Source organism: Sparus aurata, chromosome 21 (assembly GCF_900880675.1).
Source record: "Sparus aurata chromosome 21, fSpaAur1.1, whole genome shotgun sequence".
In the NCBI taxonomy this organism is placed as follows: Eukaryota; Metazoa; Chordata; class Actinopteri; order Spariformes; family Sparidae; genus Sparus; species Sparus aurata.
In genome coordinates, this window is record NC_044207.1 from 8,517,962 (window position 1) to 8,543,410 (window position 25,449).

Genomic DNA, 25,449 nt, shown 5'->3' on the forward strand with positions numbered 1-25,449 from the left:
ATATGGTGAGGTAATTTTCTGATCAGTGGGATGATTCGGCATGTTTGGGAAAACAGCGTGACCTGCCTTCAACTGTCAGTCAGAGGTAATGAGTTACATCATGGCGGCTGAGAGTTATAGCAACAATTCGATGAGATAACAGGATCAAATGTATTTGTCAGTGTTAGTGTGAGAGGGAGCTGCAACACTAGCACTGTGTGGATATCCTACTGTGTAGCGCAACTGTATTTTAAACTGAATGCCAATGTTAGCACGCAAACTAGGGAGAACCTCGCGATGAGCAAAATATCGACGGCGCCAAAAGATCACATAGTCACAAGATCCTCTGGGGACCATGAGTGTCACAAAATGTTATGCCAATCCACCTAATAGTTGACAAGATATTTCACTGATTGGGTGATGGCTTTGACCTCATGGTGGCTCTAGTTTCAAAGTGAGAGGATTACCAAAGTCGTGAGGCCTCATCCTCTGGGGACCATGAGTGTCACAAAATGTTATGCCAATCCACCTAATAGCTGACAAGATATTTCACTGATTGGGTGATGGCTTTGACCTCATGGTGGCTCTAGATTAAAAGTGAGAGGATTACCAAAGTCGCGAGGCCTCTTCCTCTGGGGACCATGAATGTCTGTGCAAAACATCATGGCATGAGGCAACACGCGACAGAAATTAAGCAGTCAAAAGTATAGCTTGAACAAGGACAACACTGAAAGGATTTTGAGCCTGTAATTGTTAAAAATGTAGTCAAACACTTTCTTATCTATTGTTTCAATAGTGCATTTGTTTGAACTGATGTTATCAAGACAGTAGATAAGAGTAGTTGTGAGGTTTTAAACTGGTACCTAACAGACCCCTCTCCTTGTCAGTCCTTGAGCTATGTCAGAACAGGAAAGGCACAGCTGTCATTAATAACATTCATTAATGATGCTAAACTCCTGTCAGATGTGTCAGATGTATATTGTGTATGGTGCCTCTCGCTCAAATGCATCACAGGGCCACTTAAATGGAACACAGTGCTTTTCATGAAATAAAACCTACTTGAAAGAAAAAAAGTAATAAGTTAACCCTAAGGGTTTATTTTTTTGATGAATGCCACTGTATTCTTTGACAAACAGATTTTTATATAAGAGTTGTAGCTCGGAGCCATACATTACATTTTTTTTGTCATGGCTATTTGTATTTTGAAAAATGCAGACCATTTACCGGTCTTATTGTTCATCCTGCCGGCTTGACAACACCGTGATAAATGACACAGGCAACATTTGCGGCTTCTGCAGAGCGGTGGGCGTGAGGGGAAACATAAAGGTGACTTGGGTTCGCCGAGTATCTGAGCATAACAGATGGGTCCTGGTCCTGGATCTCACACTGTACGTGGGAAACCAAACAGTCAGCCGCCGGCCAAAGGAAACTTCCCGACTTTCCAAAGAATACTTCCTGACTTTGGGAGACATGTTAGGACTGTACAGAAATGTGGGCTTTGTATTATATATTTTCACTGAAAAAAAAAGAAAGAATACAATAAAGGAATCAATAGCTGTCGTTGATTGAATGGGGACAATATAGGAGCCTGAGTCTTTCTGCAAACATACAGTTCAGTAGGTCTGCCCCTCTATCGAGGAGTGTCAGTGAGAATATTTTTGGTATGTGCTGTATTGACACGTCTCTGTTAAATAATAACCAAGTTCCTCTGACCTGCTCTCTTACTAAGGAGGAAATGAAAATGCACAGACACAACTAAATGAGCTGTTTAACATAAAAAATAGACAGACAAAAAGAATGCAGCGGATAAAGAAGCAAAAACCTAACGTCCATGTAGCGTTAAAGTAGATTTGTGTGGCATTTTTGTGGCAATTTTCCTGTCGAACTAACTTTTTTATTTTCTGCGTGAGCTTATAGTAACGTGACGTGAAGAATGAGACCTCGCCTGCGTCTCTGATAGAAACGTTTGGACAATTTGTATTTCTAACGCCGCTGGACTGTGGGTTTCTTTGTAAGGGACACGGGTCACATTTTTCCAGGGTTGTGACTTTGTTCTGGTTGTCGGGTGCCTCCTTTCAGAGAGCAACAGTGGAATCAGCTAAAATAAGCTAACAACCTCCCTTCAGCATCAAGTCAGAGGTTCCTCAGATTCCCTTTGAAGGAGAAGTTTGACATCATTGCACAGTGCATTTATTCACTTTTATTTACTAGTTAGATGAGAAGACCGACACCACTTTTGTGTTCGTACATGAAGCTACAGAAAACAGCTGGTTAGCTTAGCTTTACATAAGGACAGGCAGCAGGGAGAAAGAGCTAGCTTGTTTCAGCACTTAGGCACTTCTGGTGCTCACTAGCTAACATGTTCGTCTTTGTTTAATCCGAATAAAAAAACAACAAAAAAGGGAAAAAGCTAACTTGACAGAGCTAGGCTAGCTAAGCAAACGTTGTCATGGCTGTAGCTTTGTGTTTAATAGACAGACTTCAGATTGGCTACATTTTTTCCCTCAAACTCTTTGTTCCCAACATGTTTCTTTCTATCATCTAATGTAAGGTCCTTTGTCTATTGTTATAAAATGTCAAGTATCAATATCACACAATTTGCAATACCGTTTCCATTAGCCTACTGCCTTTATGTCTCACCCTGTTACACAATATCTTCACAGGTAGCCAGACCAGAGAACCAGTTACAAGAAGTTCTAGATAACTTAATGAAGAATTCCTTCCAGCTAAAATTGTTAGCTCCTTTAATGACAGTGGAGGCTCTGATTGGTATGATTCATGACTGGATTCAGCTTATGACATCAAGCCGTGTGTGTTTTACAGGGGTGTGTTGAAATGCGTCTGCGAACGACTGTGTGACTCGCAAGGTCTTAATCAATTGCAGTGTTCATTCACAGTTTGCTGTGCGGGGGCTGATTCATGCACCGCAGTTGCGCCGGAGATGAACACAAACAGACAAAGCCGACATGAGCACCGCTGTTCGACAGATGATTTATCTGCCTCTCCCCTCCAAACCCCACCACCCCATCCTAAAGTGCTCAGCGTGTAACATTCAGTCTCTCCTCTGTGTATCAAAGACAAAGCTACCCCGTTTTCTGAACGCAAATGTAGACAAGTAATACGTCTTGTCCTGAAAAATATTGAACATTTTAGGGTGCCAGCCAAGCGCAAACCGGAATGTAATCATTTATTAGCTCATACTTCTCACATTTGTCATTCTATTCCAGGATTTTTTTGGCTTTCTCCTCGTGTGTTCTCTGTACAAAGCGCTACGACTGTCTTTCACAGCTTCATTTGAGCAATCCTTGTTTCAATTATCTTAACGGGGTTGAGAGTGTACAGACATCCTCGCTGCTCTGTGAGACCATGAGCATTTGGAAGCAGTTGGTGCTTTGAGCTAAATGCTAACATCGACATGCTAACATGCTCCCACTGACGATACATGCAGATGTCATGCAGGTATAATGTTCACAATGTTTTGCCATCGTCGTAACCCGGACTGAGCTGCCGCCCGATCCGAGCCAGCACGTCCACCTTCTTGGACAGCTCAGATCCAGTTTTAGTTTGGTTAAGTTTAGGCTATAAAACTACTTGGATGTATTTTTTTTTTTTTTAAATAAGTAAAAAGTTAGATTATGCAATAGAAATACTACTACTTTGGTTTCACACCAGATGAATTAAATCAAATTAATAAAAATCATCTCTGTTCGACGTTACAAGAGACGAGATACCCAATGTAAAAGCCACGTTTTTTGGGAGTCCAGACACGGGACAGCCGATCGGGCTAATGGGCATGTGATTCGTTTGAAGTATTTAGTCATAAAACATAGTACTGGACACACTGAGTTGTTTATCCGATGATAACTCTAGATTTAAAGTGAAGGGATCACATTAAAAGGTATCCTGAGGGGGACTGGAGTATCTGTAAAATTCGGTCGCAATCAACCTCATCCTGCACTCGCTCTGATGCTTCAATACGGACCAAAGAGGTGATTACCAGCCAGGCTAAAAAACTTTGAATTCTCAAAATCATCAACTTCTTTTTATCTTCATCTCCTTTTCTTGTCAGTGTACATCTAATAAATCGCTTTTACCTGGGAACCAATAAGTAGTTGATGTCGAAACACACTCAGCAGATAAGATCTCTCATCTGCTCTTGCGGTTTGCCTTTAAAAGGTATGACCAACCTCTGTTCTTGTCATGATAACAGATGACAACATCTCAAATTTGATTGACTCTGATTGTTTTGTAACTACACACCCAAAAACATATACTGCAGCCAAGGGCATCTCACTTTTTCCAAAGAAACCATGATGCTGTCATTGTCGTCACAGAGTGGCGGTGCCATTATTTCACAATTCAAAGGCAGGGCACAGGTCAGAGGTCCTGAATGTTGGATTTTGAGTGTGAAACATGCCCATTTAAAATATTAAAACTACAATAAAATCTACAACATTGATTAAAAAAAAAGTTTGGACACTGTAAAACAAATCATCTGCAAATGAACTGTGTTTAGTGACAACAGCTCTATGAAGTGTTCCCAAGCAGATGTAGTAATATCCTTTATACAATCATCTGTTTCACAAAGTGGTGGACCTCGCCCCGTCTTTGCTTGTGAACGACCAAGCCTTTATTCTCTAAGGGCCTCCAAGATGATCAATCACAACGGGTCGCTGGCATCAGAATTAAAATAAGACTACATATGGAACGATAGAGGGTTTGATGAGGAAAAGCACTATATGTGTGGGGGAAAAAAATCAGCAACACTGTGCTCAGGCAAAGACAAAAAGAAAGACGAAGTGCATTTCGCCATTGAAATCGAAAGAACAGAATTAAAAGCACCCTGAATGACTCTGACTGAACTCTCACCTGCTGGAATGAATCAATTAAGCGTGAATTTGTCTGTTTTCACACGGTGAGAGGCCAACACAATCTCTCAGTCCAGCTTCTCTTTTCGCTGCCACTTAAATGAAATCCTGCCAATATTTTTATTTCATTAAAATACTCATCAAATCAAGCGCCGGCGACCTACAAGGGCACCTGCAAATTGAAAAGTGGTTGTTGATTTTCTGCTGAACACACGGCAGGCACCAGCCAAGGCTCTTCTGCTTTGGCTTCCAAAACCTGGTAAAGTCTCCGCCCTCCACTGTTGCATTGTTGGATTGCAGGTCTCCTTCTGATGAATCAAATGCCCTGGGCTCGAGTTCACACCTCCGATCGTTACCACATAAAGTGACGTTCTGAGTGAACATGGTCCTTGAAATCTTCTTACAGGGAAGAGAAGCACGATTGCTTTCCTTAAGTAACCATACTGCCCTCTGGTGGTCACCACCAAAACTCAGTTACCTCATGACATTATATTGGATACTCTGTGACATTCAACAGTTATCAAAATATTCATTAAAATATAGTTATCAAAATTAAGCTTGGCTACAATAAACAATGACTTAAGTTTATGTCAAGAATGCACAGTAGGTAGTATTAGGTGTAGGCTATGTATTGTTTAATGGGAATGGTTATGTTCTCACACCAGATATTTGTCTGTAGGTCACAACTACAGTAGCACTACAGGGGCCAGTATAGAGGACACCAACGGACAGCTTTTGTAAAGCTGCACATCTAACAGAACACAATTGAACGGGGATCAAAAACATTTTCAGGTCGGGTGTGTTCTGTCAACAAGTTAATAAAACATCACACAGATACTTTATTCTTTTCAAAGGGCATAATTATGTGACTAAAGGAGTGATAGTCTAGCTAGTATTTGATTCTTTATGAGGACTGGTGGGAAAAGTGACACCGAAAATTAATTAATTAATTAATTAATTAATTAATTAATAGCCCTGAATTAAATACAAACAAGTAAATAGATCATTAGCTATTTAAAAACGCGAGCATGTCCTAGATATCATGAAAAAAATCGTACGCATGACAAAAAAAAAGTCTTCACCAGAAGTCGCCGCCCGATACTACGTCATCACAGTGCGCCCACAACACACCGCCTCTGTCAGGTCTACATTTTTCACACGTGAGTTCAACTACATTTGTTTACCTTACATAACAAATGTTATCTTATCGTTTTATATATATATATGTATTGTTGTACACATTAAGCTAAACGCATCGTGTAAATGTTCGTCGCCAGTCTGTTGAATATGTCCGCTTCTTCGAAAAACGGTCGAGCTAGTCTGTGTTACAGTTCTCGTGCAGGGAGGAAGCATGGACGCCTCCTCGTAGAGCTCGTCTTTCAGCCAAACTCCTCTTCCAGGATATGTCAATTTAACGTGTCACCACTTATCTGCAACTATATTGAACTCGTATGACATGGCCTCTGACATTTTCTGAATCATTAGTTCTCTGAAGCAAATTCGGCATTCTTTGCTGTTACCCAACAACCAAAATTACCCTGTTTACACAACTTTTCATCACTGACATTGCCCTCAGTCTTACCCAGCTAGTGGGAAGGATTGGTAGATTGAAAGCACAGCAGTCAGCACTGATATACGCAGTAGATACAGGAAATACTCTGCAGTATTTATCAAAGGGTTTTTAATGTGAGCCCATTTCTCCAGTTCAGTTCACTTGTGACTGTTTCAATTAGTGTAATTTCAATAATATGAAGGTCTGTGTGTAAGTTCTGGTATGTTTGTGATGCGATTGTCATAATCTAATACAGACTGACCAGTACAGAAGCAGAATTTTGACTAATTTTCTATCACTATTTGTACAGGTTAACAATACTAGTCATTCAAAGTACAATACAAAACAAATCTATCATAATTTCTAACATATGAATAACAGACTGCTTGTGATTCAGGTGAATGTGACTTTGAGCATCAATTCCTAATGATTACGTCATGTCTCACCCCTCATCTGTTTCTTGTGACAGCCTGAAGAATCTAACCGAGCTCCCTCTCAAACAAGACCAGGACATTTTTTGCGTGTTTGGAGGTCCAAAGCTATGCTGGCAAAAACGGACGAAAGGAAGCCTCAGAAAGGTGGAGGAAAGAAGAGGAGACACCCCGGTGAAGATGGAGAAGGAGGAGAGAGGAAGAGGAGGGGAGGCGAGGAAGGAGAAAAGGGTCAGGGAGACGGCGGCAGGAAGCGCCTGGACGCCCTGAGCGTTGGTTATTTCCGCCGAGTCGGGGAGAGACTCGGTGAAGGCTTTGAGGATAATGAGGAGAGAGGTGAGAGGGATTACTTCTCTGGAGAGCTGAGCAAATGGAGGACTGGAAGAGTTGGGAGAAAGGCTCATTAGACTAGTACAGCATTATGTTTGAACTATAGTCTGCGCTTTTGACTGGCACTATTTGGAGAAAAATAAATCATTAAGCCATCTTCAGATATAAGTTTTGTGACATCTGTTGAGGTGTGGAAACCCCCCCTAGTTTGTCTGGCTAAAGTTTAAAACATGTCGTTTATACAGCTAATGATCAACTTTACGTTTGAGTTATTTTATTTTTTCAACTGAAACGCCAATATATCTATATATCTGCGTCTTCAGTTTCTCGAGTGAGGGTTTTACGCTTTTTTTTTGTCTCCTATTGAAGTAAATGAAATATCGTTGGGTTGTTGTTGGCGCAAAATGAGCAATTTGAAAATGTCACCTTGTGCTGTTAGAAAATTGAGACGAATTGTTTTACTATTTTCGGACATTTTGTAAGACAAACAAACATAAAGTGATAGAAAACAAAACCAATTGACAGATTAATTGATAGTGAAAACAATAGTGAGCGGAAGCACTGCACTCATTTTTTGTGCAAAATCATTAGAAGTGAAATCGTGTGAAAGTGAAAATTCAAGCGAACCAGAGATTCATTAACAGTTAAATGAATTATGTTAACAAGAAAACAAGCAACAATAAATATAAATCTATTATCCAGCCCAAATGTTCATGTATTGCTTTATGTAGCTTGGCCATCTCTCTTTCTTTTGAGGGCTGGTTGTCAGAATTACCTATAATGCTTTTTTCTTTTTTTTTTTTTTTTTTTTTTAGAACTTAATTTTTATTTATTTTGACAACACGACATATTCATTCCCCTGTTATGTACATTTTTAAAGCAGCGCAACAAAACATCATATAAAACATAAAATCAATTACACAGATCCAAAGTAAGAGAAAGAGGCAAAAAAAAAAAAAAGGTAAAGGAAGATAAATTATGGAATATAATACAAAGAATGGCAATATTGTTAGAGGAATTCATTAATAAAATAAATAAAGAAATAATTAAATGAGAGGGAAAGGAATCCACTCTAGGTATCAAATTACATGATGCGATGGTGATGTGTGATGTGTGTACTTGATCAAGAGTCTAATGCTACAAACTTATTGTATTAGCAGAGCTATGACAGGTTTCCATCGTTTAATAAAAATAGGTTTTTGAAGTCTTAATGAATATGTAATTTGCTCCATCTGGTAAATGTCCCATATTTTCTGGATCCATACATTGTAAGTAGGAGGATCTGGCTTTAGCCACCTGATGGTTATACATTTTAATGCTGCTGTGAGCAAAATGTTTAAGAGATATTTCACATCCCTACCTTCTATACCCTCAGGAATTGCTCCCAATAATGTTATTATAGGGGTGTGTGGAATATCCCGTTTGAAAACCTCTCTGAGAGCATCAAAAACATCCTTCCAGAATAGGCTCAATTTGGGACACAACAAGAATATATGGGTGTGATTAGCATTCTCAGTGCCGCAGTTCCTCCAACATGAGCTACCAAGTGCTGGTCCCATCTTAGATGTTATTGCTGGTGTTCTGAAGAACCTGGTAACTACTTTCCACTTAAATTCCTTCCATGTGTTCGAGTTTGTGGCAAGGTGTGCTTCAGTACATATCTCCTTCCAAGTGTCGAGTGATATGTTTTTGTTCATCTCCGCCTCCCACCTCAATCTTATGTGTTCAGAGTTATGCACATTTATTGATAAGAATATATTATATAATTTACTAATTATTTTCTTATCTCCATGACTTATTTGTGAAATGAGAAACTTTTCTATAGGGGTAGATCTTTTAAGTTTTCCCCAATCTTTGTGTGTCATCAGAAAAGATCTCAACTGCAGATATCTGAAGAAGTCTGTCCTAGGGAGATCAAATTCATTTTTCAACTGTGCGAAGGTTTTCAAATTGTCATCCTTGACTAGCTGGTGCAGATAGTTTAGGCCATGGTCTGACCACTTCCTAAAACCAGAATCTAAATTATTAGGAGTGAAGGTCTTCATAAGTCCAATATTTGTTAATGATGAGAGTACCTTTGGCAACCCGAAAGCTGACCGTATTTTATTCCAGATTTTTAAAGTGGTTTTGGTCCAGTCCGCCATTTCTTTTGTAGGAGTGTCTAAAAAAGCCAAGTTTTCCAGAGACTCTGGGCACATACTTTTCTCGATATTAAGCCATCGTGTAAAGGTATCGTTCTGAATCCATACTATAAGTGGCTTCATCTGTGCAGCCCAAAAATAATATCTTAAGTTTGGAAGTTTGAGACCTCCATCTGATTTTGGTGACTGTAGAGTTTTAAGTCTAATTCTGGGGCGTTTTTTTTGCCATATAAATTTTGATATCATTTTGTCAAGGTCATCAAGGGTTCTTTTAGGAATTTCCACTGGTAGCATCTGAAATAAATACAATAGTCTAGGCAAGACGTTCATACGGATACTTTCCACACGCCCCAGTAGGGAGAGCGGAAGTGAGGACCATCGTTCTAAGTCGTTGCTAATGTGCCGAATTATTTTATTGTAGTTTACATCATACAAATTGTGTAGGGATTGGGGTATATGAATACCAAGGTATTTAATGCCTTCTCTAGGCCACTTAAATCCACTTTGTAACTTAACATTTTCTGAAACCAAACTGTTCACATCCATAGCCTCTGTTTTGTCTACATTAACTTTATATCCAGAGTAATACCCATACCTAGAGATGAGCTCCTTAAGATATGGTATAGTGGATATGGGTTCTCTTAAATACAGCAAGACATCATCTGCATAGAGTGATATTTTGTGTTCTTCTCTATTTATTATAATCCCTTTTATGTTATTATCATCTCTAATGAGCTGGGCTAGTGGCTCAATGCTAATAGCAAATAGCAAGGGCGATAAAGGGCAGCCTTGTCTGCATCCTTGTTGTAGTGTGAATCTCTCTGATCTGTATCCATTAACCCTAACAGCCGCTTGTGGGGAAGAATAAAGTGTTTGTATCCAATCTATAAAATTGGGGCCGAATTTGAATCGTTTTAATGTTTGAAGTAGATATCGCCAAGACACACGATCAAATGCCTTTTGTGCATCTAAGGATATGATCACTGACTCTAATTTCTTATTTTTCTGATGGGAAATGATGTTTAGTAAACGTCTTATGTTATCGCCATAATATCTTCCGGAGATGAACCCCGTTTGATCAGGGTGTATGATTTGAGTAATTATCTTGTTTACCCGTCTGGCTAAGATTGCTGTTAATATACGCACATCTGCATTCAGCAGAGATATTGGCCTATAAGACTGACAATCGGTGGGGTCTTTACCCTCTTTATGAATTACGACTATGGTTGCCTCATTCCAAGATGGTGCCATAGTTTTGGACTCTAGGGCATGACTATATGCTTTTAATAACAGGGGTGCCAGCAGGTCTTTAAAGGTTTTATAAAATTCATTGACAAATCCGTCCGGACCTGGACTTTTGCTATTCTTAAGTGTCGAAATCACCTGTTTTATCTCCAATTCCTGTATTGGCTGATCTAGTTCCTCAGCTGTTGAGTTTGTTAATTCAGTTAATTTTATATGTTTTAGGTACTCCGATAGTTTTGCATCGTCATCGCATGTATCTGTATTCTTATATAATGATTTGTAGAATTCTGCAAATGCCCCTGCTATTTCGTTCGGTTTTGTGGCCATATTTGCTTGTGATTTTATTCTATGTACGACATTTGAAGATTGCTGCTTTCTTAATCTAAAAGCTAATAATTTGCTTGCCCTGTTTCCATATTCATAATATTTTTGATTTGTAAATCTTAAGCATCCCTCAATCTTGTCTGATAAGAGGCTATTTAGTTGTCTGCGAGTTGCATTTAGGTCGTTGGTGACACTAGTTGTTGCAGATTGTTTATGTTTATGCTCTAACTTTTTAATTTCATCTTCTAATTCTCGCTGTCTTGCCTCCCTCTCTCTTTTCCTCGCAGATGTGAACGATATGATACGGCCCCTGATATATGCTTTGGCACAATCCCATAATATTAGGGGGCTAATTTCTGGTGAGGCATTGGTATCTAGATATATCTTGAATTCTTCTGAAATAAAGGAAATAAATTCTTTATCATTAAGGAGAGAAGTGTTGAGCCTCCATTGTTTAGTTGTTGGTCTGTGTCCTATATCCCATTTCAATAAGACAGGTGCATGGTCAGAAATAGTGATAGGCAATATCTCAATGTCTGTTATCCTATGCAAATCTGCTCTTGGGGTGAAAAAATAGTCTATCCTAGAATAAGATGCATGTCTGTTTGAATAGAAGGTAAAGTCCCTACCTCTCGAAAACTTACTTCTCCATATATCGACCAGACCTGCTTCTGTAATTTGATATTTAAGCATTTTACTCATTCTGGGGAGGGGAGCTTTAGAAGGCGGTTGCCGATCCATTAGCTGAGACATTACACAATTAAAATCCCCTCCCAGTAGCAGTAAGCCAGTGCTATACTGTAATATTGTATTAAACAATGTTTTAATAAATCCGGGCTCATCTTCATTGGGTGCATACACATTTATTAAGGACACCTCTACACCGTCAATTACTCCATTAACTAAAATATATCTCCCCTCTGTATCCTTATGCATTAAGGTTTTTGTAAAATTTATTTGTCTGTGTATAAGAATGGAAACTCCCTTCCTCCTCCCTGAGCGGTGAGAAGAGTAGTATACTTTATCTGCCCATGACTTTAACTTCTCGTGTTCTACGTCAGACAGGTGCGTTTCTTGTAGAAATGCTATTTGGCAGTTCATTTGTCTTAGCTGGTTTAATATTTTCTTTTTCTTAATTGGACAATGAAGACCCCTCACATTATAGCTTATGATTTTTAATTTATCCATCACTCACAAAGTTTTAATTTTTGCTTCGATTCTGAGGAGGAACGGAAGGCGACGGTGAACACAATGTATGCCATGTCTTAATGTATGAGTTTTATGGAGTGTGATCAAGTAATGGAACCAAAAAGAGTGGACAAAACAAAGGTAGATGCTGCAGCTGCGTAAAGGTTTTTTGACTTCAACAAGTAATATAGTGCTGTAGGTGAATAGAGGGAATGACTTTGTTATTATATATAACTCAGGATCCCTGGGGAACAAAGGGATCAGAACAAGAACACAGAACCAGGTATAACTATAGTTAAGAGATATGATAGTACTTGGGACCTTGTCCCTAACTGCTAAGTAAGCAGCAAGTGTGCACAGTCTAGATTGGATTGGACTGTACTTCAGGTGCGCTAAGACAAAGAAAGAAGAAAGTAAAAAGAAAATGATCATCATTCATTCATTCAGGCTCCTGCATATTGTAAATATATCAAGTTAAACAGCTCTTTACAGCTTTGTAAACATAAATTACTTGTAAAATCAAGCTCTGAAAAGGAGTTGGAAGTAGTCTGCTCTTACTTTAAGAAACTTAGAATAAATGATAATAATGAGGACTACTATAACCTTATATTGCTCATGGGGCATGCTGGTGTATGTTAAATGAGATATAGATTGCACTGTTAATGATCCCATGTGAAATTTAACAAGTGAACCGGTATGACGACAGAGAGGGGAAAAGAAAGAAAAAGAAAGAAAGAAACATCGCTCGTAATATTAGAGTCACTCGTCATTATCATAACCGGTTCTTACTGTTAATGTCACATATGTTAAGGATACACTCAGTCATCTATCTCCGTTGCTGGGAGGATTTTCTTCACATAGTCCATGGCCTTCTGGGGGTCCACGAACTCCTTGTCCTCGTCCCGGTGTGTGATTCGAAGTCTGGCTGGATAGAATAAGCCGTAGCGGATCTCCTTCCGACCTCGAAGTGCTTTCCGTACATCCGTGAATGCAGCTCGAGCTTTGGCAACACTGGCGGTGTAGTCGGGAAATATGGCAATGCGGTGTCCATTATAAGACAGTGGAGCTCCGTCCCGGGCTTTTCGTAGGATCTCCACGGCGTCTCCATCGTAGTGTAGTTTAGCGATTATCACCCGTGGCCTCTCTCGGTCTCCTTGATTCCTGGTAGCCAGTGCGCGGTGTGAGCGGTCCACCTTTATATCCCGGTCCAGCTGAAGGACTTCTCTGATGATTTTAGCAACCGCTTTTGGGGAGCTGGAGTTCGGTTGCTCTTCTATGCCTGCAATCCTGATGTTGCCCCGTCTCATTCTTCCCTCCATGTCCTCACATCGATCTTTAAGAGTTGCCACCTGGTTTTTAAGGCTGGATACCGTGGCTTGCAGCGAAGTCACTTCGTCGGACCATGTTGATAATCCACCCTTCATATCCTGTATGTCTGTTTTGATGTGGTCGACTTCTGCCCGCATTGCTTTCATATTGTTGGCGACTTCAGACCTCATTCCTTGTAACTCCGATTTAAGTGCGTTAAAGTCATCCGTCAGCGCACTTTTTAGTTCGCTCCTGATGATTTTAGAAATCTCTCCCCTTAAGGAGGATAAGACCTCTTTTTTAATATCTTCGGCATCCATGGTTGAGTTTCCAGGCCGGGTAGGCGAGGGTTGGTTTAGCACACCTGGTGTATGCTGCCTCGTGGTTCTAGTAGGCCGTTGGCTGTTAGCATTAGCTTGGCCGCCGTACTTGTATTGTTGAAGCTTTTCCGCCATTCAAATCGACGCTCTGCGTGCAGTTCGGCCGTTTGCCTCCCTATGTTGTCTTTCGTAAACGTTTGGGCTGAGCTTCACGTATTTTTAAGCTGTTTTTTGGAATAAATATTGTTAATTCTGCAGGAGCTCTGAAAAATGCTTCTTACGCCATGTCCTGCTCACGAGCGCCCCCCTAATGCTTTTTTCTAATACAGGATCAAATGAACAAAGGCTCAGGATAGCTTATAAACACTTTTCTAGAGTTTGAAATACTGTTAAGTCAAAAAATGTCTGGTCATCTTCCTCATTTTACCTGAAATGTAAAAAAGCAGGTTACGCAGCGTCCATCTGTCCAGTTCCGTTATAGTTATGTTCTTAGTTGATTTCAATCACTGCCCAGTTTCTATAACAGTATCTTTAACTGTGTATTATCTTTGCTGTGTCTCTTTATATTTCTTCCGTAGAAATGTTTGTGGAGAATGTCCTCATAGAAGTGAAAGGTAAAGCGGCCCTGGTGGCGTTGGACCAGACTGGAAGCATCACTCTGCAGCGGCTGCTCCCGCTGTCCAGTCCTGATCAGGTGGGTGAGGTGTTGGCTGAACTGGGAGGAGAAACGGGGTCCGCCTTCAAGACGGTTTCTTGTGACCGGTGCGGCGGTCACGTAGTGGAGAGTGCTGTCAGACAGATGTCCAAGTGGACGGGTAAGATTCCATGTTTCAGTGAGACGGTAGAAAAAAGGTGAAATCGCACAAAGCCAACAGCATCAGCTGACCCCTGTGTGCCTCCTCTGTGTTTGTTCATGTTTAGAGTCCTCACAGAAGGAGTCGTCTGCTACCACAGAGGAAGAAGAAGAGGAGAGCTGTGGAGTGTTGGAGGCCCAGGTGTTGTCTTTAAGCCAGGTGGTGAGAGACAACTGCGCAGAGTTCATCAAACATATTCATGGCTCACACGTGGTGCGCACGCTCCTGCATGTGCTGGCAGGTTGTGTTGGACCGCCGCGAACCGAGTCCCGTCCAGGTAAACACACACACACAAATTCACAGCTATGCATACTACAGGGGTTTTCAAGGTCTGACACTGTGCCACTGTTTTCAGAGCCTGTAAGTGGAATCATCTAACTGGCATAAAGAATAATGCCGAATTAGCTATTGGCAGTTCCTGTTTGCAGTCTTTATATGGATCTATAGACAACTATCACTGGAACATTTTTATATGAAAGAAAACTTGAACATGATTTTTTTTGAAGCAAGTTCTGTTGATATAAGGATCATCTTTCTGTGATTTCCAAGCATCTGGACATGTGACATATTATTATGCTTTTTAAGTGTAAGTCATATGGAATCTTAAAATATGTGGAAGCACAAAAATCTAAAGCACAATGTTGATGCTGTTTGTGAGCTGTTGGCAACAAGTTGAGCCCTGTTTTTCATAGCCTATATTTGGTATCAACAAAGTGGCATCATTACATGTATGCTGAATTAGCTAGTAGCAGGTCCTGTTTCCAGTGTACACATTGATGTTCAGTCAGCTATCACTGGATCGCTTTGATAGAGAAGAAAATTTAAAAACATGATGCTTCCTAGAAATAAGTGTCATTTTTCTATGATTTCTAAGCAGATTTACGTACATACACAGATATTGCTATCCTCTGAAAGTGGAAGTCCTGAATCTAAAAATGTAATATAGATTGTCTGTGTGTCCATGAACAGCCTCCATAATCTCTAAAGTCTGACACTGCAGGGGCACCATCACTCAGGATAGTGACAACCAGACATCGGCCCAAATCCCCCAGTGTTTATGGGAAGCTCTGAGCTTCTGTAATGTCAAAAGATATTTACAGTGCAACATGAAAAATGCTAGAGAAGATGGGGGGGAAAAACATGAAAAAGTGACTAATAGTGGCTGACCACATCAAGATGTTAAGCTATAAAGGCGTCAGGAGCAAAACCATCGCTGTTCTATACGAGGGCACATCTGGTGTGGTCATAGTACCTACTCACCAGGTTTTGGTACTACAGTTCAAATATTAATGAGGGCTTTGGGAGATAAAAACAGAAGTTTACTGTTGCTGCATTTGGTATGGTGTGTGTTTTTCTGAACCTATATTTGGCATCAACAAGTTGCCATTTAAAAGTATGCCAAATTGGTACTTAGCGGTTTCTGTTTGCATCAAATACATTTCTGTAGTTCCATTGGGCATCTTTTTTGTTTGATATATTAGCGGGTGTATGAACAATTATTTGCAACGTATATGGGATATGACGATATCCCCTGAGGGCGAAAGTCACAGTGAATCTAAAAATGTGTGCTGCCTCCTCTTCTTTTTCTTCTTCTTGCTCTCTGCTCACTGACTTTTCCTGGAGTCAGAAAAACATCAGAGTTTTGATTAAATGCAAGTGAGGACTCTTAAGTGAGTCGTGGTGGAAGTGCCCGAGGGCAGCTTTTCTGAGTAGAACGTCGTCTAGATTGTGTTTAGAATATCTGCGATGAAGCAAACCTCTTGTGTTTAATATCAAAATAAAGTGAAATAGCCAATAAGTGACCTTGGGGCGAGTGCACTCACCAAAGAGAAGCTTAAGTGGCATCAACAAGTTGCCATTTAAAAGTATGCCAAATTGGTACTTAGCGGTTTCTGTTTGCATCAAATACATTTCTGTAGTTCCATTGGGCATCTTTTTTGTTTGATATATTAGCAGGTGTATGAACAATTATTTGCAACGTATATGGGATATAACGATATCCCCTGAGGGCGAAAGTCACAGTGAATCTAAAAATGTGTTTTTGTGTTCAGTTGTGACTATGTTTTGACTCCTGGAAGGAGTGTGATTTTTGAGGCGACCTGAGACAATCTAAGTCTGATGGTTTTAAAAGCCTCCGTGAGTGCTAGCTGTGTGTCAAAGTTGTTGGATGCAGCTCCAGCAGCAGCCCCCCTCCTGTGAGGTGCGCCTCACAGTTTGAAATCGCGACATCAAGCTGGTGTTGTTGTTGTTGTTGAAAGTCTGTGACCCAGCATTGCCCAGCGTCTGGCAACGTCGACCCTTAGCACACAGATAAAGACCTGCCTGAGCTGCTGGAAAATAAGTGACTTCACCCATTCGATTTGCTTTCTCACCTCAGTCTGGACCCTTTTTTTTAACAACAAAGCCAACAGATCAAACGGTAAATTTTCTCCCTGACAGTTTCAGTTCTTTGAGGCCACTCCAGTGTGACAGGACTTCACTGCACTTGTGGCTTGTCTCTTTGAGCTTGCATTCATGTCATCTCTTGTCTTTTGTTACTCTTGTTTTTCTCCAGGTGCAAAAGAACGTAACGTTGCTCCCCAGCTGACAGACTTTGAGATTCCGACATCGTTTTGGTACGAGCTCAAAAGCCTCACCGACACCTTGATGGACAACGTTAATTGTGAGTCAGCTCTCATCCAGACCGAGTGCATGTAGTTAGTTCTCCCTGTAAAAGCAGATTTCATCACAGAGGGAAAATCGTATTATTGCCAAGCAAATGATACGTGCCCACACTTCCATTACTTTTTTTTTTTTGGCTCTCTTCGCCTCTTTCTTTTCTTCAGATGTTTTTCTTTGCTTAGTATGTTTGGGAGCATAAGCCACAAGAGTGTGAGCTCTGGAAACGGTAGCTTACCCTTTGTGCATAAACATTTTGAATACTTGGTTAATGAATGCCCCATGATCTTTTGAAAGGGAGCATTTGAAATAATGTGGCAGACTGTCTGCAGTGCTGCTGCTGCCTCCTCTTCTTTTTCTTCTTCTTGCTCTCTCATTACTGACTTTTCCTGGAGTCAGAAAAACATCTGAGTTTTGATTAAATGCAAGTGAGGACTCTTAAGTGAGTCGTGGTGGAAGTGCCCGAGGGCAGCTTTTCTGAGTAGAACGTCGTCTAGATTGTGTTTAGAATATCTGCGATGAAGCCAACCTCTTGTGTTTAATATCAAAATAAAGTGAAATAGTCAATAAGTGACCTTGGGGCGAGTGCACTCACCAAAGAGAAGCTTAAGTGGCTTTTAACAGAGTAGCCCTGCACAGAGACAAAGCGTAACTCTGTTTTGTCCACATGTTTAATCACATAAAACGGCAGATCTGGTCTGGATAACTGAAGAGAGAGCACATACGTGTTTGAGGATGCAGCTCTTGCAGTCCGCCTTGAAAGCGTTGTCAGGCACAGCAGGAGCTAATAAATATACATCTTCTGTCCAGCAATTATTTGATTCTTCTCTGCCAACACACAGTATACACTAACACTGATATATCTGCAATAAGCTAATGCTGACCTGATTTATTGGTGTAACTCGAGAGGAAAATGCATTCAACCTATTAGTTAGACCTCAGGGATACACACAGTGTGTTTTTGTAAGGAACCCCGAATGTTTTGTTTACTCTGCCACAGGGCATCATTAAATTGGCAGGAAGTGTTAACAAGTATTTTTCTCTCCTGCTGTTCCTCCGTTCCAGTAAGTGTGACGGATGCCATTTCCAGCGCAGTGTTCCAGACCATGTTGACCGTGTGTCACAGGAAACGGCCCAAACTCTGCAAACAGCTCCTCAAACGCATCATGGAGTATTTGACGAGCCGCAGCGCTGCTCCAGGAGTGAGGTAGGAGACGACAATCTTCCTTTTTTGACCACAGATGTGTCCCGACCACCATGGAATGTTTTCTCAACGGCTGCTCTTGTTTCTGCGCTCTTTTTTTCAGTCCCCTCCTGGTCTTTCTCAAGGACCAGGCCGCCAGCCGCCTCATTGAGACCATCATCCAGCTGTCCCACAAGTCCCTGCTCCGCGACCTCTACAAGAACCACCTCAAGGGTCACCTGGTTGACTTAGCCCTCCATCCCATCGCCAACTTCCCCATACAGAGGCTAACAGCAGCCTCAGCCAAATACAAAGTGGTGGGTCATAGTGTCTGCACGTCACACGGATCACCGTCAGGATTTTTTCATCGCAAGAATGATTCAGTTTTCACTTTCTCTTTTGTAGTTCTTGAGGTTGTTTGACGAGCTGATCCAAGGTCTGGAGGCCATCTTGGCCGCAGGTCACATGGGTGTGATCGTCCAGCTGGCAGAGAGCTGTGCAGAGAGCGAGGAGAAACAGGAAGAGTTGATGCAGTGCCTCCTGCGTGTAAGTGTTTGTTATTGAGACGTAATGGCCACAGAGGTCTTAAATCAATAGAACGATACCCTTGTTTCTATTCATTTCTCCTTTTTTATGACTGCAAGTGTACAAAACAGCACAATGAAGCAACTTAACGTTTTGATTTGTGGGTAATGAGACCCCTGCTGTTGTGCGGCCTCCCAGGCGTTCCACTGCGCTGAGCCTGGCTCCCGACACGTCAGCTGCCTCCCGCTCTTCATGTCCCTGCTCGCCTATGAGGTGTACTACCACTCTGACACAGCAGAGGGCAACACACAGACGGAGGTAAACCACTGACACAACTGGGTTTTCAGTTCTGCTGTACATACAATTTAGTTACTAGTGCCGAACCTCAACACCACTGTCAGCCCGGTGAAAACAGACGCAGTGAAGTTGATTTCTGGTCTTCTTGATCACATCTAGATCCCGCTGTCCTCCATCTGTTACCACGGCTCCCGGCTGGTCCAGGCGCTGGCCCGGTTCAAAGAGCGCTCGATCCTCCTGAGCAGCTTGCGCACCCTGACCCCCGCTGACCTCCTGACGCTGGCCTCTGACCCCGCAGGCAGCCACGTCCTCCAGGCCCTCATCACCACATCAAGCGACAAAGGAAGAGGCAAGATCCTCAAGAGACTGGAGGTACGAGTGCAGTCCTCAATAAGAATCCTCAAAACCACCGTGAAGAACATTTTTCAGACTTGGAAAACCAGCACGATGTTTGTTTTGGTCTTTTTAATGGGATTTGTTAACACCAAAACCCTAGAATACCCACAGTGGGATTAAGATTTGTTTATATTTATGCAAATGGTCGGTGTTGCTTCGTTTTGAGGGGATTAATTTCACAGTAACTACTGCTCTAGTCCAAATGCTGCTGCGGCTGCTGTTTCTTACAACTTTCTAAATATGCCTTTAGTCTCTATGTAGACTGTGAAAATTAAATTTAACTCAAAGAGAGTCAGAGTGGAAGCTGAACCTCCAGGTCCTGATGTAGGATTAAGAAAGTCTCCTTCAGGAGCCATTTGATTTGTGCGCATTGTGCAACATAATTTCATATGTCTCTCTTTTTATATTCAGAGAGTAGATGTTCAAAAGATGACCACATGTTGTTCATTCACTGCCTTTAATGAACAACCTGACAGATGGTGTGTTTCACAGAACCGTCTGGAAAAGAGTCATTAGGAGCTGTTTGGTAAAGGGCAGACACTTTCAAAAAACTACTTGTCAGGTGATTGGAAGAACCATCTGTCTATCACAAACTAACTGTTCATCAAACTCTTACCGAAAGAAGTCTGGATGAGAGCGAAGGCTTCAGTGTCTCCCTTTGCTCTTATTCCAATCAAATACAGATATAACACTCTGATATATCTGATTGAGGAGCCGCCATTGTTGTTTCCAAAAACAGTCTAGCTGTCATCACACCAAAACCCCTCCTGTACCTGCAAGTAGTTCCTCATACGATGCTGATTCCCTGAACCACTTTGATTCAGCCAGAAGTCCATAGTTTGCCTTTGAAAACAGCTGGATTCAGGAGATGTAACATGTGGGGTGATCTGGAAACAATTAACTCTTTAAGAAGTACACAATGTTCACTACAAGTAGCAGTACAGAAACAATAATGGTTTTAATATATCAAAGATATATTAAAAGTCACATGAAAGGAAACATTGCATCGACCAAAAGCATTAAAGCATATTTCTCTGGGAAATCTCGACTCATATACAAACAATTATTTCTGTAAATATACACTAGGATGCTTTTTTCTTATCCATTGAGTCCTGCTTATGAGATGCGAGTGTATGGAGAGTAACTTTATGCGCTATGTGCTTCTTTAGCTGTTATATGATCACGTTTCAATCTTTCTTCATTTCTGTCCCCACAGGGTCAGTATGTTCAAATGGCCTGCTCCAGGTTAGGTAGTCGTGTCCTGGAAGCCATATGGAACGGTGCCTCAGTCAATCACAGGCAAAGCATCGCACAGGAACTAGGTAATACACATCATGACACAAATCCTGACTTAAAAAAAAATATATATATTTGCTTTCACATCTTGTCTGTAGTTCACATCTCTGTTAATGACCTCCTCTCCCATCTCTCCTTCCCTTCCAGTGGGGAGTGAAAGCCAGCTGAGGTCAGACCAGTTCGCTCGCCATGTCTGGGCTAAATTCGCCCTCTCCCACTTCATGCACAGAAGAGCCCACTGGCAGGAAATCCAGACCGGAGAGTCTAAGAAGCGGAAACTCTTCAGTGACATTCTTGATTAAAATAAATTTATATTTAAATAGTTTGTTAGTGTCGTTTTTGATATGCAATTGGATAAAAACAATAAAAGACAAAGTGATTCCTTAATTTGTGTGAGAATTTGTGTGAGCTTGGTTCCTTAACAATGACAATATACAGTGGTTGTATATATGTTTGTATTATTTCATGTAAGAATCAACTTGGCCACTAGGGGATGCTTGTGTAGCATTTGTCCTCCGAGTCTTGTTTGGTGGTGGTCCAGGTCTTCAAATGAGTGAAGCAACACCAATTCAAATGTGAGAACATGAAGACACTTACAAGTGCTTACATTACATCTGTTTTTTAAGCTGCTTCATTTTGTTGTTTTTGCTTAATAATGACAACATAAACTATTCCATATATGCATACTTAAATATATAAAAGTTTTTTTTTTGTACATTTCAGACATTTGGGAGATAAAAAGTAGTCTGACGTACGAGTAATAAAGATCAGGAAATCTTTGAAGCTCATCTGTTCCCCTTGACAATTTAAAGAATTCCTCTCAGAAACCAAACAAATTGAGGCTGTTGGAAAGCATTCTGTGTCTCAGCAGTGAGCCTGTTAGTCCTCAGGCCTGTTGGAGACACATAGCTTAGTGACCAAGGAGAACATTGATTACATATTGATTTGAAGAAGGAAGGCCTTCGTCTTGGCAGATACCTCTCAGCAGAGAAACAAGCAGCTGTGCTACAAGATGGCACATGTGACAGCCGACAATGAGGGCCACCAAACCTCTTGGTCACATAATTGGCATGCAGAAACTGGATTGACACTTCCCCTGTATGTTTTGTATAGACCACCTGTAAGGAAACCACCAATTCTGGTGCCCTTTTTACAATCTTTTAACCCACTTTAACAAATAAAGACAATGATTCGTATACCCCAAAAGGAAAATCCAGTCATTACGTACTCAACCTCATGCTGGTAGAAAGTTGGGTGAAATTTCGTAGTAGTTAAATATTAAGTATATTGGGACTCGTTTTCAAATGTAAAGAAACCAAACAAATGAATCAAAATGGTTCAATACAATTCGTCCTGTGTCATCCAAACCTCTGGCAGACCCGACTTCCCAAACTGATTTTGAAAACCTTATTTTCACCCCTTTTTGAAGCCTAAAACTTCACCGTAGCTGCTAATGGAAAAGCATTAATGCACAGCCCATCTGAAATGGGTGCTCTGGCAAGAGCGCATGTTCATGGGTGTAATTAACGTTTTAAATTAATGAGCTCATTCTAATGTGAGTCCCGGTCTATCTATCTTTCGCAGGGTATTGCAAACTTGTTTTTTACTAAATCTCCAGAAATGTTTTGCGGACCAAGACATTCACCTGACATTGCATCTGTCACTAAAATTGAGACAATGACTGAATTTCTTGAAATCATTCAACTGTTTGATTTTTAGGACCTAGGTTGAGTTGGGTTGTTCCATCTTGTTTATTACCAAATGTGTCAGTAACACTTTACAATAAGGAACACAACATTTTGGGTAGTCACTAGGGGACAAATGAGGACCTACCTGAGCAACTCCTAATCCAATTATATAGAGTAGCTCATGATTGGGTAATGATTAGTTGATAAAGAAACGTCAATAACAAATCAAGAACGACTTAATAATTCATGAAATGTTAACAAGTACTTCCTCAATGATTCCTGATTAATTCTGAACCACATGGTCATTGGTTCAAAAGTAGTACGGACTCATGAATTACTAATTATTAATAATTAACTAATAATTAGCTACGCTAGTAAATTGTATTAGTTACTCATTAAATAATGGTTAACTAGCAGTCTTCAGTCTTCATTTGTTTCCCATATTAACTACTCAAAATGTTAGCGGTGTCCGAATTCATGGGCTGCATCCTTCGAAGGACGCAGCCTTTGCGGCCTTCAGAGGGGCTTCATAGGCGCCGGCTGGTATATCTCCGGTTAGGAGAGGACCGTGGATAGGCAAACTTGTTATTTGAACCCACAGTAATGTTCATTGTCATTATTAGCTTTTCTGGGTCTGAGCAGCGGCGCGCAAAGAATCTTGGGATACGTGAGGCTGCGAAGGATAGTAGTGGTGCATCCTCCAAAAAGAGGGAAGGTTGGGCTGCATTTGAAGGAGCCTTCGAATTGGGACAGCCTTCGCGGGCGTTGTGATATAACTGGCCTTCAAATGTGTCCTTCGAAGGATGCAGCCCCTGAATTGGGACACAGCTGTTGTGTCCCTAATTTTGAAGTGTTACTATGTTTCTACAATTTTTGCCCTTCCACTTATATAAATTCAAATAGGACAAAATATTATCATCAAAGAATATTTAATAATATTCAAGTCAAATCAGAGAAAAAACTAATCACTGTCCCACTTTCATCTAAGAGTTTTGAACTGTGGAGTGGCCCAGAGGTCTTGTTGTAGAAATGCTTTGAACGCCCTTGTACTTTTAAGCTGAATCAAATTTAGTTTGCAGTGATCAAAGCCAGTCAAAAATGTTACCCCTGAAAACTCAACATCAAAGTGTCCTGAAACACTGGCCTGGTTGCTCAGTATTACCCACAGATGATGAATCTTTACAGGCGTTTGTAACTGCCAAACCTTTCCATTTGCATGACATAACACAGAATAGTCAACTATGCACATAGTGCATTAAATATAATTCCACCAAATGATTTGGAATCCATTTACAAAGAGGATAATTCAGTGCGGCTCAGAAACAGGACCTGCTCTCTGAAATATGAGGCTTTCTATAATCAGACTGGCAGTGACAAGCAAACACCTACTGTGCACGTCTCTTCCTCTGGTAATGTTGACAAGTTACAGTCAGAGTTCTGATTCGAAGCCAGCTTTTCTTTCTCACTTCATTCCAACGTAAACATGATGTATTGTTTAAACATGTCTGTCCATTCTCCCCTGACTGTCAGCCGGCAGCCGCTCCCTGATTTTAAAAACAGTCATTAATAGATCGCCCATTGAGCCGGTCACATAAACTCACAGTGACTCGATCCTTTCTCAATGTGTGACGCATGATGCCTTCATAATGCATTAGTCCATACATAAAATAGTCATGAGCGATACATTATGCATTACTTTAGCATGTGATTTTTGCACTCAACACATAAAATGTTAGCAGGCATTAGGTCTACAGGTCAGGCTGTTAGTTCATCTCTGTAGGAGCATATTCATATGCATGATTCTACCGAACCCGTGGCCTTTCCGTACCACGTTCATACGTTTGTGTCTCCTCTGTGTTTCCCATAGCAGAATCAACAGCATGGTATATTCCATCTGAATTGGTAACACATTCTGAACCTCTCGAGACCAGTAATTGGATGCACTTAGTTTTAATTGACATTAGCAGCTGTTCCAACTTCTTGAGTAATCCCATATCAGTTGAGACCGTTGCTTGAGTAAAAAAAACATTTGAAGGTGTCATTTTGAGCTCGAGATAATAATGATGGGCAGTTTTACAAAGCGAACATAAATAGGTGATTAGGAAAACACCCTGCAGAAGAATCCATGATGAATAATCATTAGTAGCAGCCATGTGTGAAACAATAAAAAAAGTTACTTAATAATGGATACATTATAATAGAGAGATATGGTTAATAAACCAACTCACCATTAACAGCATGATATCTGTGCCTTTACTTAAACACACAGTATGTAATTTCTGAAGCTAATGGGGCCTTTCTATGCACATGTGCTGGCTCTGCTTGAACTCGGCATGTCAGCCCAGCGCAGCAGGGGTTCACATTACCATTACAACATGGCTGCCTGCTCAGTGGTGTGTCTTGAAAGGGGCACTATGTAGTTTTGGAGAAGAAATTCTAACTCAAATATTGACAATATCATCGAGGCAATAATATAAACTTAAAAATATAAACTTTTCCATAAATAAACAAGCTGTTCTCAGAGGAAAATAAGGTCCCGGAACACAGATTGAAGCGTGAAAGGTGGCGGGGTCCACCACATATAAACAAAGTGAAATGGGATGAAATCGCGATGTCTTTTAAGGTCAGTTTGTTAAAAAACAAGTTCATTTTTTAAAATTTCTTTTAAGCATTCAAATTGTCTTCCCAAAAACTACATAGTGCCCCTTTAACGGATGACGTCGTGATCGTATGTAGAGGTCAAAGGAGCAGCTGTAAACACTGTAAATTCCTCCCGGCAGCATTATCGAAGAATGGCTGCTAAAAAAGCTCCGCTAGTTTGGATACAATACATAAATTCTTCTCAAAGAAAGTCCTCCATTTAAAA

The 25,449-nt window shown here is 40.8% G+C and overlaps 1 protein-coding gene across 1 annotated transcript; it reads left to right on the top strand.

The window, feature by feature from the left end:
- Window positions 1–5,912: 5,912 nt before the first annotated feature.
- nop9 (NOP9 nucleolar protein) lies at window positions 5,913–21,282 on the top strand. The gene is made up of 12 exons (XM_030404122.1): window positions 5,913–6,007; window positions 6,869–7,166; window positions 14,265–14,501; window positions 14,608–14,817; window positions 17,095–17,202; window positions 18,264–18,405; window positions 18,506–18,698; window positions 18,787–18,927; window positions 19,105–19,224; window positions 19,363–19,575; window positions 20,816–20,921; window positions 21,043–21,282. Exons 2-12 carry the CDS (start codon window positions 6,941–6,943, stop codon window positions 21,195–21,197), a joined length of 1,851 nt encoding a protein of 616 aa, XP_030259982.1. The 5' UTR covers window positions 5,913–6,007; window positions 6,869–6,940; the 3' UTR covers window positions 21,198–21,282.
- The last annotated feature ends 4,167 nt before the right edge of the window (window positions 21,283–25,449 follow it).

Bases quoted from the DNA above. Each gene is read 5' to 3' on its own strand.
- nop9 (XM_030404122.1), top strand. From the start codon at position 6,941: ATGCTGGCAAAAACGGACGAAAGGAAGCCTCAGAAAGGTGGAGGAAAG. The intron at 14,502-14,607 runs GTAAGATTCCAT...GTTCATGTTTAG, and splicing joins ACAGATGTCCAAGTGGACGG to AGTCCTCACAGAAGGAGTCG. The intron at 18,406-18,505 runs GTAGGAGACGAC...TCTTTTTTTCAG, and splicing joins AGCGCTGCTCCAGGAGTGAG to TCCCCTCCTGGTCTTTCTCA.